At 38.3% G+C, this 14,724-nt stretch overlaps 1 protein-coding gene across 1 annotated transcript in view; it reads right to left on the bottom strand.

Moving 5' to 3' along the window:
• The window catches only part of LOC107699840 (tumor necrosis factor receptor superfamily member 19-like), a 32,124-nt gene extending 22,823 nt beyond the window's left edge, over window positions 1–9,301 (bottom strand). Inside the window, exons 1-3 of the mRNA XM_016501239.1 lie at window positions 8,881–9,301; window positions 7,231–7,323; window positions 6,958–7,068 (exon numbers count right to left, since the gene is read on the bottom strand). Of these exons, the coding sequence (XP_016356725.1) occupies window positions 6,958–7,068; window positions 7,231–7,320 (201 nt within the window). The 5' untranslated portion in view covers window positions 7,321–7,323; window positions 8,881–9,301. The remainder of the gene's footprint in view (window positions 1–6,957; window positions 7,069–7,230; window positions 7,324–8,880) is intronic.
• Window positions 9,302–14,724: the final 5,423 nt, after the last annotated feature.

Here is a 14,724-nt window from a genome sequence, read left to right as displayed (position 1 = left end):
AGCGACCCCTAGAGGACGCAGTGTCTCGTTCCCTACTCAGGGAACCATGGTTACATAAGTAACCTGAGACGTTTTCCATTCAGTCAAAGGCTCTTTAAAGAATCATGTCTTTCTTACCTTTTTATAATCTGAAGAACCTTCTTTCGCCACAAAGAACCTTTTGTCAAACAGAAAGGTTCTTCCTATGTTAAAGGTTCTTTATTGAACCATTTAGACAAAAAGGTTCTTCTATGGCATCGTGAAGCACCTTTATTTTTAAGAGTGTGCAGCAAGATTTCTGGTGAATGACTTAGAGTCCGTTTCTCACACAAAGCTATTGTATGGCATCAGAAGACTAGAACATTTCAAAAATCATATCAATATCAAATCAAAGTCATACAGATTTGGAACAACATAGATGATAGAATATTTATTTTGTATAAAGTATTGCTTTAAAAATGCACATTTGTTTTACACACGTTTATTTTTATTTGTTCAAAATAATAAAGTAATGATTTTGTGACATATTTATACAATTTAAAATAACCATTTTCTATTTTAATATAACCTACCAGTCAAAGGCTGGAAAATATTTCATATTGTAAAATAATATAATTAATAGTATAATAAAATACAAAATAAAATATTTAAACATTTTAATATAATAAAACAACAATAATAAAACAATGTATTATTTATAATAATAATATTAATAATAACAATACTGTAAATGGTAATATTGTAAAATATTGTTACAATTAAAAAAAAAAAGTCTCAATTTTAATATATATTTTAAAATGTAATTTATTCCAGTGATGGCAGAGCTGAATTTTGACATGCTCAGTTATAATCAGTTATTCAGTTTTTGCTGCTTAATATTTTTGTGGAAACCATTATACATTATTCAGTGACTATTAAGTAAAAAAAAAAAAAAAAACAGCATTTATTTGTAATTTAAATCTTTTGTAACATTATAAATATCTTTACTGTGACTTTTGGAAAATTGAATGTGTCCTTGTGGAATAAAAGTATTACTTTTTTTTTTTACTTACTCCAAACATTAGAATGGTACAGTATCATGGTTTCCACAAAAATACTAAGCAGCACAACTGTTTTCAACATTGATAATAAGAAATGTTTCTTGAGCACCAAATCTAAATGACATTCTAAAATATATTACAATAAAAAATAGTTATTTTAAATTGTAATAATAATATTAATACAACAATTTTTACTTTATTTTTGAACATATAAATGCAGCTTTGGTTAGCATAAGACACTTCTTTCAAAAACACTAAAAAATTCTTTATTAACTTTTTTTAAAAGGGAAAAAAAAAGACTTCTTGACATCTTAGAAATCTGCATCTTCAGCTTTATAAACAGCACAATCTGTAACCGTGATCCATTAAACAAACACATCTCCTCAAACAATCCTGTTCCCACCAGTCGCATTCCAGCAGAGGAGCGTCATGCGGAGAAAAGTGAGAGGACCTTTGTGGTTTGATATCACCCTGCACTATTGTTTTTTTCCCAGCTGCCCCTTCCCAAGTCAGGTCACTCTTACCCACCTGCATTTCCACCACACTGAGCTGGATTAGAGAAGAGGCTCATATATCATTAACGTGGAGATCGGCTTCAAACAGGGGCCTTCTTTCTACACCTCGATCCAGTTTCCCAGCTTGGGCACACATGGATTACTGGCCTGCATGAGAGAGCCAATGACAAGTGCTCTCCACAAAGCCTGGCCCGGGGATCAGACGGGGTTCAGCCACTGTTAGGGAAGACCGATTTGGTTCTCTCAACACAGGCCCTCCAAAGACTGCATATAGGGTGCCTGAACAGAAAGACAGCTGTTGTTGCCTGGCCGCAGCCCATATAAGACATTCCTCTCTGTTTGAAGGCATGATGCCATTCCCGGAGAGATAATCAACAAGAGAGCAAAGGGGGACAGAGAAATCTAAGGAGCTCTGTAACCCCCTGTGGTTTGTCTGTTGGAGTGTGCTGCTGGGATCTTCCAGTGTTTAGAAGTTCAAACAGACAGCTGAACCTGAGATAAAAGCTATTCAGGCTCCCAAATACAGCTCAGAATGAGTCTACGTGTCAGAGCTGTGGCTTAGTAGATTTCACTGCGAGCTGTGGTGCTAATATTGGCAATACGAGTTTGAATCTGGCTCGCAACATTTCCTAAACCTGTTTCCCCCAACATTTTCCGTCCTCTCTCTGTGTTATCATTTCAGCAAAAAATGTCATAACAGAATGTGTCTACGTGTCAGGGCCGTGGCTTAGTTGTTATCACTGTGAGCTGCGGTGCTCATAACAGCAACGGGAGTTCGAATCTGGCTTGCAACATTTCCTAATCCTGTTTCCTCCAAATTTTCTGTCCTCTCTGTTATTATTTCAAGAAAAAATGTCAAAAGCAGAATGTTTCTAAGTGTCAAAGCTGTGGTTGTTCACTGTGAGCTGCGGTGCTCATAAGGGCAACAGGGGTTTGAATCTGTCTCGCAACATTTCATAATCCTAGCTGGACATCAGATAAAAGCCAAAAGGATTCAGGCTTCTGAATATGTCTCAGAATGAGTGTATGTGTCAGAGCCGTGGTTTAGTAGTTATTTATGTAAGCTGTGACACTCAAAAAAAAAAAACAGTTAGAGTTCGAGTCTGGCTCGCAACATTTCCTAATCCTGTTTCTTCCAACATTTTCTGTCCTTTCCCTGTTATCATTTCATAAAAAAAAATTCAAAAAGCAAAAAGTGTATACGTGTCAGATACATGGCTTAGCAGTTATTGTTGTGAGCTGTGTGCTCAAAAGGGCAATTGGAGTTTGAATATGGCTCGCCACATGTCCTATTCCTGTTTTCCCCATAATTTCCTATCCGCTCTCTGTTATCATTTCAATAAAGAAATATCAAAAGCAGAATGTGTCTTTGTGTCACAGCCATTGCTTAGTAGTTATTACTATGAGCTGTGATGCCCATAAGAGCAGTGGCAGTTCGAATCTGGCTTGCAACATTTCACAATCCTAGCTGGACATCAGATAAAAGTAAATGAGTATTCAGGCTCGCAAATATGGCTCAGAATGTGTCTAAATGTCAGAGCTTTGGCTTAGTAGTTACCACCATAATCTGTGGTACTCATAAGGGCAAAATGAGTTTGAATCTGGCTCGCAACATTTCATAATCCTAGCTGGACGTAAGAAAAAAGACAATGAGGATTCAGGCTCCAAATTATATTGCTCAGAATGTGTCGATGTGTCAGAGCTGTGGCTTAGGTTCTCATAATGGTTCAAATCTGGCTCACAACATTTCCTAATAGTGTTTCCCCCATCATTTCCTGTCCTCTCCTGTTATAATTTTATCAAAAACTGTCAAAGGCAGTCACAACACAAACTAATGGTTTCCCCCCAACACAACTCCCGTCTCCCATTGGTCAGTCAAACAGGTAGAACTGCTCCTATATAATCTATAATAAATAGATTTATTATAGATATAATATATAATCTACAGTGGGTACGGAAAGTATTCAGACCCGCTGTGTGTACATTAATGAGGAAAAAAAATTAACTTAAATGATTTTAGCAAATGGCTGCAATATAACAAAGAGTGAAAAATTGAAGGGGGTCTGAATACTTTCCGTACCCACTGTATATATCAATCAAAAGTATTGCTCATCAGTACTTCCTATCAAAGCAAAGGGTGAACTTCTTACTTCACCCAACAGGTAAGCTTTAAGGGTAAATCTCATGAAACCTGTCACCCCAAAATCAAAAGAAGAAAATAATATTTTGCTCAAATAAATTCAGCTTGGGAAAATTATAGTATAAAAAAAAAATCACTGCATTACAGCAATATGTAAACTTTATTTGATCCATATATAACCTTTATATGTACTTAATTGTCATAAAAAATAATGTAATAATGCAAAATATCAATGATCCTACAAAAGACTTTAGTGTGTCTATACAAAAAAATATATATATATTTATTTTTTCTTTCTTTATTCTTTATTTTTTCTTTACTAAATGAATTGAAAGTGAATATATTAAAAAGGCTAAAATAAGCCAAAAAAAAAAAGACTGTTGCTAAGATTTGAGTTGAGATGCAATCCTCCATGACGCTTAGCAGTCAGGAATGTGAGTGAATGTTTATGAGGTCTGTTTTGAAGAAACTGCACATCTGCATAAGGATGAATTTGTTGACGGGTTGAGAAGATAATTTATCAAAAGCCCTGATTTATTTCCAGAATCCTTTAAAGCAATAGTTGAAAAGCAATGAAAGTCATCATTTATTCACCCTTATGTTGTTCCAAGCTCTGTTCAACTTTGTCCGATTTGTGAAGAAATCTTTTGAGTCAGATCTTTTCAAGAGCGATGGGCAGTACAGTTGTAAAACTTCTGTGCTTCTGTCTCAAATGTGAAGCACACTGCATCAAAATGTATATAATAAAATGTAAAACATATATTGGAGCTTGTGTTACCACGTCACCAAGGGAGGGCGGGCGATGCATAAAACATCACTAAAACACTGTTAACTAAATATTTGTGATCAACCTCAAGATGCCACTGAGGTGTCAATTTGCTATGTATTGAAGCTTTGAATCGTTGTTTGAGTTCACAAAACCACCTGACTGATTCGTTCTCAAATCAAACTGATTCAGTTCCTGAGGTTCGATGATCCAGTTGCAGTGGTTAACAGCCTACTAGATGCATCTGCATGCTAAATTCTCCTTTTCTGTTCCACAAAGGAAAGTCAGTTTTGAATGACATGAGGCTGTGTAAATGATTTCATTTTTGTGTGAACTATCACTTTAACAATTACAAAATGCCTTATCAACACAACTTTAGCTTAGCTGTTATCGCCCTTTTAGGTGAAAAACAGTGTGTAGGTGGGGTTTTACAAGCTGTTTGACTAGTCATGGATCTCTGAGAAACAAGCAAAAGGGCGTCATGTGAACTTTTCTTCTGCTCTTACAAAACAAATCATCTGGAAGAGCTTCTGAAGTGTCAGACACTAAAACAACAAAAATATTAAGGTGTTACTGTCGTTATTACAGCTATTCTAAGGTTAAGTGTAATTTCTATAGTAAAGATAATGACTCTTTTTAAACAGGTTTCCCCAGCACTCCTCCCGTCTACCATTGGTCACAACAAACAGATAGCCCCGCCCCCAAACCTACGCCATTGGTTGAGCCACTGATGCTGTTGCTGGGCAGGTCGGGATGTTCAAACAAACAAACCAATGTTTTGATAGCTCCACAAAATAAACCTACTCCTACTAGTATCTGCATATTAAACTGGGATAAGAGAAAATATTTTAACATCGAAACTAAAGTAACTGAAACACCACATGATATTGTCCTTGGGTCCAAAGAATAGGGTAAACCACTAGTGCACCAAATACACAAAATAATGTTCTTTTTAGCAGCATCATATGACCCCTTTAATGGAAAAAGTAGGCAATCATTCACTACCTCCTCAGGCCCCAAAGCATCAATTGGCCGAAAACATCTGAAGCATTGAAGAGTATAAGCAATAAGTGTGTGTTCATGTGTACCGACATGAAAGTCGTGTGGTTAAAAGTAGCATGTGCACTACATTTGTATACATCCAGCAGCCTGATGTACCTGCATTTACCCAGGCATAATCTGTGTAATGATTTCCACACTCCAGAAATACCCCAGACCTCCGTTTAGATTAGGTTTGTAGTACAAAACCACTTAATTTCTTAACATGCCGTGTTTACAAGGCCTTGAAATTCTCATGGGTGGCAATGACATTAAAAGGCTTGAAGGAAAAATAGAAGATTGTGAGCAGAAGTGTGGGTGTAACTGATTAAAGCGTGGCCAGCGCTCTACAAAGGAGAACAGCAGTTTACCCTCTCTCTTTATGAAAAGGAGGAAGCAATAAATAATCGGTCGGGACAAGCTATTCAAAACATTGGCATCCCCTCTTTATTGGTGAACTCTTTGCTTTTGGCCAGTTTGGTCTGGAAGTCTTTCATGAACTCTGTGAAACTGATGGGAACGCTTCTCTCGGTCCCAGATTTAATCGCATACATGGTCTTTTTTAAAAACAACTCTTGAGTATAAGGGTCTAAATATATCTGCATATTAATCTGACTGTGGTAGGTGCTGAACGGAAAGAATTCCAGAATTAAAGGGTTAGTTCAGCCAAAAATGAAAAGTCTGTCATTAATTACTCACTCTCGTGTTGTTCGAAACCCGTAAGACCTTCGTTCATCTTCGGAACACAATTTAAGATATTTTTGATGAAATCTGAGGGCTCTCTGATCCTCCCATAGACAGCAAGGTAACTACCACGTTCAAGGTCCAGAAAAGTACCAAGATGATCGACAAAGTAGTCCGTGTGACATCAGTGGTTCAACTGTAAAGTTACGAAGCTATGAGAATACTTTTTTGCGTAAAGAAAACAAAAATAACGACTTTATTTGCGCCACCACACGCTCACGTCATGATACTGTCGTGAACGCGCGTCCACAAGTGACGCAGTAGACGAAAATGTGGAATAAATTCGGTATTTTTGTTTTCTTTGCACAAAAAAGTATTCTCGTAGCTTCATAACTTTACAGTTGAACCACTGATGTCACACGGACTACTTTGTCGATCATCTTGGTACTTTTCTGGACCTTGAACGTGGTAGTTACCTTGCTGTCTATGGGAGGGTCAGAGAGCCCTCAGATTTCATCAAAAATATCTTAAATTGTGTTACGAAGATGAACGAAGGTCTTACGGGTTTCGAACAACACGAGGGTGAGTAATTAATGACAGAATTTTCAGTTTTGGGTGAACTAACTCTTTAAGCTCAAAGGGAACCAATTCAAAGGAACAGAGTGCTTCGGATATTATTTCTTGATTTAAGCTGTAATCGTTTTAGGAAATTAAAAATACAAGTTTTATACGTGCACCAATGTTTCAAATTAGGCTAAAAGAAAAAATAAGTAACCTAGAGCAGAACTGGCAAACCTTGGATAGCTCTTGTCCAGCATCACACTGCCGGCAGGGAATACAGTTTCCAAACGTATCCTTGTATTCCTGCTCCCTGCAATCTCTTCTCTCCTCTGCCATAACTGCAATCTGTGAGGAGCATGAAACATGATTAATTATTCCATAATATCATTGGAGGTTTACCAAATTGGAGTGCAAGTAAAAGGTAGTGTAAATGATAGTGTACAGTCATTTAGAGCAAATCTCAGAATATCATTTCTAGCAAAAGGTGTTAATATGAACGAAACATACCATAACACACAGTGGAAGGACAAGTATCCACTGAAGAGGAAAACTGGAGAGGATCAGTACCTGGGGCATTGTGAAAGGTCTTTCCCACATACACTGTGAAAGCACAAATCCTTTGATGAATGATTAATGGAGGACACTATTTGCATTATCTTTCAAAACGGTGTGAACACCAAGCAAACAATGACTACTATTATAAATAAATACCCTTCTGTGCGTTTTTAATGTTCATAATAAAGCATAATAAAAAGGCATAATCTGTAGATGTTTAATTTTTAAAGAGGTTTAACACTGACTGAGTTGGAAGAAAAGTCCTTCTATATGATTTTATTTAGCTGGAAGTATCAGCCAATTCAGATAATTAACAACATACAGATGCCGATCATTAAAAATATAGTAATACTGGCCAATAATGATCTATCAGACTTAATAATAACATGATAATTTACACACACACTAGGGCTGTGCAATATATAGAAATTATCGAAATATCGCAAATGTACATATCGCAATATGCATATTGCTACAGCTTGCAATATTTGGGGCCATGAACAAAAGACAAAGAGAAAATCACTCACTGCTTTTACCTAAATAACTTTTGTAGCTTAAATAAGAATCCGTGCATATTGAAATCAAAGAGTAAATACTAAGCAGTGTTTTATTTTTCCTAAACTCATGTTAAAATGATTACACTAATGTTAAAATTAGTGCTCGAGTAAAACACATACCGTTCACTTTCAGAAGTTGTTGTAGGGGAGCTTTCTTATTAGAATCAGAACCAGAATGAGCTTTATTCACCACTTAAGTGTGCGCAAACACAAGGAATTTGTTGTGGTTTTACAGGAACTCTTGGTACATACATACATACAAATAACCATATATATATGACAAGATAGATATAGAAGTTCACAGAACTGACTCAGCAACAGCTGAGTAAAACTGTTTCATCTGAGCATGTGGCACTTTAAGCATTATCGTATCGCATATCGAATATCGCATTATTTAATGAGTTATCGCATATCACATTTTTCTTCAATATATATATATATATATATATGCAAAAAACATAAGAACATTGCACATTTATATATTATATGTAAACAACTATATATTGACATATTAACTGTATATATAACTGTTTATTAAAACTGGCTAAATCAGAAAAATTATAACCCTCCTTCAAGAAAAAAAAAAAAGAAAAACTGTAATTTGGCCGATAATTATTAACTTGCCAGTTATATACTTGATATCAGAGAGAGAGAGAGAGAGAGAGAGAGCGAGAGAGAGAGAGAGAGAGAGAGAGAGAGAGATCTATTACTATTGTTGTTGTTGTTGTTATTCATGTAATACTACATTGCGTTGTGTACATGTTGAAACCAGGCTTCAAAACATAATAATGCATAGTATAAAACATAGCCTAAATAACTTTTTCTGTTTGAACTTTTTGACCTGACATAAAAAAGAGTGTAATGGACGAATGAAATAGGTCCCTTAAATTAATTATAAGCTATAGCTATGCATGCACTGTGTGTGTGTGTGTGTGTGTGTGTGTGTGTGTGTGTGTTTCGTGTAGTTTTCCTTAAGGTACTGATTTTTGGATTCATATTATGTGCGGTCAAAGCAGCGCTGCAACTGTGTGCAACACTTTCTTACCGATAATGAGTCGCTCGTGAGATTGCCGTCTCCTACGGAAAGCTGCTCGGGATGTGAACCAGTGTGCTCGCCGCTGAGGTCTGAACCCGTCCCGTGTCCAGCTCTGAAGTAAGAGCTCAGATGAAAGCCTGCGGTCTGATGCCTGTAATCTGATCTACCATCAGCATGCACATCAAAGCTTCAGACACGTCCTGGACAAAAGCGCTTTAAACGAGCCTGTTTATTCACTTACACCCCTCCATATGTTAATCCGAATATCTGCAAATGCACAAACTCCGACATGAAAACAAGGACGATCTAACTGCATGACCCCGGGGCAGGCATGGGTTTAAAGCAACAGCTCGGTTTTGTGTGATCTGATCTGCTGCGCGTGTTTGATACAGAATTCCCTTTCATCGAGTGACGTCACCTGACGAGCAGCGATTGGCTGGATTATCTGCAAGCAGAGACTTTTCACATCGAGTTCGATTTCTTGAAATCAAATCTCTTACATTCACTGGCTCCAAAAAAAAAAGCATTTTAACAATGGAGTCACACTTACATAAGAATGCCATTAGATAACAGAATACCAAACCAGTGGCATTTATTTAAATAAATAAATAAAGCACAAGCAGTTTTCAAGAAAAAAAAAACATTTAATAAAAAGAAGTTTGTGGCCATTAAATTAGATAACAGAATACCAAACCAGTGGCATTTATTTGTTTAAATAAATAAATCACAAGCAGTTTAAGAAAAAAAAATTTTTTAATAAAAATACGTTTTTGCTTTTTGTCTGGACGTAATGAATGTTCAATTAAATGCTGTAGTACTTTCAATGTTCAAAGATGTACTAGTACTGGGGGCCCTCTGCTGGTGTGCTAAAGCTAAACCACATGTGGTTCTCAGTTGTGTGCTGTCATCTGGGCCATATACAGTACCACAATACGAATGGTAGACCAAAAGAAACAGATAGCAAAACATATCTGGTGTGGCCTATAGTGTTCAGACATGTCATATCTAGGCAGATGTGAAAGCTTGCATCCACATTTGGCACAAACGTTCTTGATGTCTGGGATGTTAATACAATGAACGTGATCAATGTTAAGGAAAATATAAGATTTTGAGTCAAAAGTCCAATTGCTAAAATGCATTCATCATTTAATATTTTGTACTAATGTTGGGTAACAACTGAACACAATAAAACCACACTAATGTACACTCAGACATGAGTCATCTTTTGATGAAGGTAGATTTTAAATAAAATCTGAATTGTTTTCTCAGGACAAAAGTATTACTACATGCGAGGCTGTATTTATTTGATTTAAAATACAGTAAAACAGTAATATTGTGAAATATTACAAATGTAATGTATTCCTGTGATGCAAAGCTAAATCTTGAGTTTTCAGTGTCAAATGATACAGAAATTGTTCTAATATGCAGATTTTTTTTTTTTGATGGATAAAAAGTTCAAAAGAACAGCATTTATTTGAATAATAAAAAAGCAGACTTTTGTTTCCCACAATCAACATTTTTATTAAAGCCAACATGAAATGACTGAGCAAAAGGTATATTAACAATTGCTAAAAAAGGGAATGTGACAGATTAGATGAACGAATAAAAAAATAAAAAATAGGCTAGGTGTCACGATCCGCTACGGTGCGGGAACACGGAGCAAGGAACGAGGAGACCAAGAGTACAGAAACCAAGGAATTTATTCATTTTCACGGGGAAAATCACACATAGCACTGTAGACAAACAATACCGCACGCTGGAGCACACACAGGGAACCCTATTTATACACAGGAGGAGGGGATGACGAGACACACCTGGGAGAATCGTTCCTCCATTTGGGGACGTGGAGGAACGCACGGGAAAAACAACAAAGCAAAAACTTTCAAAAAACGGAAATCAAAACGGGGAGAGGGGGTGCCACTTACTTTTTAGTCCGGTATTCTGTCACGATCCGCTACGGTGCAGGAGCAAGGAACGAGGAGACCAAGAGGGAGGAGGGGATGACGAGACACACCTGGGAGCAATGAAACATCATGGGAAACACCTGGGACAAATTAAACATGGGAAAGGAAGGCACATGAGGAAAACAACCACAAAACACGGAACAGAGTCTGACACTAGGGTGATGAGCAAAGGCATTATAGTTTTTTTTCTGTTTTATATATGTCTACAGTGCATATACAGTTCATGTTTAAAGAATCTACTATATCCTTTCATTTTACATTTTAAACCAACTTCATCCTTTATTACACAATTTGAATTATTAAAAGGTTAGTTCACCCAAAAAGCAAAGATAAATCAAGCGTAGCGTTAGTTCTGGCAGGTCACGTTAGTCAAGCTCGCATCAGCTGACCTTCAGCTGATCCCCATCAACCTATGGGAATACGACACCTATCTAAGCATTCATATATAAGGTCCCTCAGTATTATCAGCAGTTTTCGCATTGCTCAATAGCTAATTGCCCTCCTCCATCCCCAGCTCCTCCTCTGTCAGTCAGGATTCAGCCTTCTGATTCTCCTTGAATCAGACTAATTCTAAAATGTGTACATAACATTATTGAACTTTAACGATATCTGCAATACATTTATGTTGGTTCTGTTCTGTTTACCCTGGGGGGTTATTGCTGCTCTCCCTGCTCTCATCCATGCTAGGCTGCATGGAGGCGCAGGGAGTTCTTGCCCAGAACAGAACCATAACGCCAATCCAAACTGTATGCTAATTGTCAATCATCTTTGACGATAGTGGTTCTGACAGAATTTCACTTTATTTGTGTGACTTTATTTCGTGAAACAGAAAATGGAGATGTTTAGCATCATTCACTTTCATTGCATCTTTTTTTCCCTTACAATAAAAATGAATTATGACTGAGATTTTCATAACATTCTCCCTTTTGCGTGTTACTTTCTCACTTTTTGCATCCAGGTTCTTTGGTTAAAGCACACTCTCTGAACAGAGACTAATGATGCATGTGTTACTGAGGAACCTGCTGAAGTGCAGGTCGCTTTGGTCAAAGTGAAGGTGTCATGGGGTAGCTGGTGGGACAAGCGGTTCAGCCATTATGTCAATCCACACACTAACAATCCCAAGAAACTCCAAAATGATGTGACAGATCAGTTATGACTGAATTAAGGAACAACAGCTCTGAATTAAGCTCAACAGCTCTTCTGGAAGCACTGAAATCGACACGCACACTGTTTGAAACCAAACTCTTTGTTGTATTGATGTTGGATCTCATCAAAGCACATTATTTTGGTCTTCCAGTGTAGGATCCATCCAGAATCTGAGCATCACGGTATGTAACATCCTCACTACTTGCGCCACCGCACTCATCTGTAAGGAATGAGACAGTTATTTGTAAAAACACATGTTTAGTTAGATATGTAAATGCAGACATATTGACTTTTATTGTTTTTATACAGTACACAGCTGATCATACTGTAAATAATATTACAACCTAGCTAAGGTGCATTATACTGCTGAAAGAGGCCACAGCCACCAGGGAATACCATTTACATGAAAGGGTGTACATGGTCTGCAACAATGCTTAGGTAGGTGGTACGTGTCAAAGTAACATCCACATGGATGGCAGGACTCAAGGTTTCCAAGAAGAACATTGCCCAAAGCATCACACTGCCTCCGGCGGCTTGTCCACCTTCTTCCATTGCTCAGTGGTCCAGTTCTGATGCTCACGTGCCCACTGTTGCCGCTTTCGGCGGTGGACAGGGGTCAGCATGGGCACCCTGACTGGTCTGCGGCTATGCAGCCCCATACGCAACAAACTGCGATGCATTGTGTATTCTGACACCTTTCAATCAAAACCAGCATTAACTTCTTGAGCAATTTGAGTAGCACTTCTGTTGGATCTGACTACACAGGCCAGCCTTCGCTCCCCACGTGCATCAATGAGCCTTGGCTGCCTGTTCACCGCTGTTTCTTCCTTGGACCACTTTTGACAGATTCGGACCACTTAACACCCCACAAGAGCTGCAGTTTTGGAGATGCTCTGTCCCAGTCGTCTAGCCATCACAATTTGGCCCTTGTCAAACTCGCTCATATCCTTACACTTGCCCATTTTTCCTGCTTCTAACACATCGACTTTGAGGAAAAAATGTTCACTTGCTGCCTAATACATCCCACCCACTAACAGGTGCCGTGATGAAGAGATAATCAGTGTTATTCACTTCACCTGTCAGTGGTCATAATGTTATGCCTGATCGGTGTACATATATACATTAAACAAGGGTTTTTTTAACTTTTTGATACCACGGACCCCTTAATATGACTCCCTTCACAAGTGACCCCTTATAATAGCAGCTATATAGATATAAAGACCCACTGATGTAGTGAAAAACAAAAAAAATACAAATGAATGGGGGGGATGGGGGGGATTATACATTTACGTACTGAGTAATGTTAATTAACAGCATGTACTAACTAGGGTTAGGATTCAAGAGTTTGGTTCAAGGCTATTGCATTGTGCATGATTTACCGACATTACTATAGTCAGTACATGTTACATATGTAACAAAAACACAGTAAAATAAAGTGTTACTAAAACTACTGTCACTATTTAAAGTATCTTATGCTCACCAAAGCTGCATTTATTCGATTAAAAAATGCAGTGAAACAGTAATATTGTGAAATATTATTACAATTGTTATTCGATTAAAAAATGCAGTAAAACAGTAATATTGTGAAATATTATTACAATTTAAAATAACTGTTTTCTATCTGAGTAATTTCAAAAGTAATTAATTCCTGCAATGGCAAAGCTAATTCCCTTTCAAGGGAACTTCGAACTGCGTCCTCTAGGGGTCGCTATGGGGAACGTCTCGGGAACGCCTCGTCGTGACCCGTGTCTGAAGCATACATTGAAAAAACACCAACTCGTTGGCCGGCGACAGCCATGACGTCACTACTGGTGCGACTATAGTATAAATAGGTGCCGGGAGAACACATCATCCTCTTCTTCGTCTTCACTGACTCTTTTGTTTGAAGCGTGCATTTCTGTGGTAAGAGCGATCTCTATTTATATCATTATGGTGAGCACTAGCAAAGTGTTTAGAGGATGTGTGCATCCGTGTCGTCGTTATTTGACATCTGATGACACACACACAATCTATGCGTTGTTTGTTTGGGCGAAGAGTACGCACGCGATGTCCTTGAAGGGGCAATCGGCGTGCAATGCGAGCATTTTCCAATGAAAAAGCTCTGCTCTCGTTTGTCTCTCTTTTCGAGGAAAGAGGGGCAGCTATCTGCTTCCTGCGATTCAGGCCCCGCCGCTGCTGAGGCACGGAGGAGAATAAGCTCGTGGGGATCGCACGCTCGTGGATCTGGCAGATGAGTTTAAAGAGGGGTTTTTCCTCTCGCAATCGTCGGCTGTGGACGAGAGTGAGCCGCTGGAGGATGATGTTATTTCATTAACATCATCTGATCCAGGGGCCAGTGCTCTGCTGGGTTCGGCCCAGGAAGAGCAGGAAATGTCTGAGGAGGGCAAAGAAGCTGAGGCTGAGCCTTCCCAATCCTCCTGCCCTGCGTATGACGAGCTCTTAGAGGTTATGGATCGCGCCACGGCGAGGCTTGACTTGCCGTGGAAGCAGGCAAAGAAAGTGACGTCGCGAGGTCATCTCGATGAACGTTATCTTTCTGGCCATAACCCTCCAGCTCAGGTGAGCCTTCCTTTCTTCCTGATCTCCATACAGAGATCGAGAAGGAATGGAAGAGGCCATTTTCCTCATGCATCCATTGATTCCAGCATACCAGTTATGCCAACATCGATGCGATGCGCGAAAACGGCTATGAGAAGATGCCCCCTATAGAGATGCTGGCCAGCTATCTCTCTATGGGTGAGAC

Source organism: Sinocyclocheilus anshuiensis, unplaced genomic scaffold (assembly GCF_001515605.1).
Source record: "Sinocyclocheilus anshuiensis isolate Anshui unplaced genomic scaffold, SAMN03320099.WGS_v1.1 scaffold194, whole genome shotgun sequence".
NCBI classification, from domain to species: Eukaryota; Metazoa; Chordata; class Actinopteri; order Cypriniformes; family Cyprinidae; genus Sinocyclocheilus; species Sinocyclocheilus anshuiensis.
Note: the sequence above shows the minus strand (reverse complement) of the source record. Positions and strands in the feature narration are given on the sequence as shown.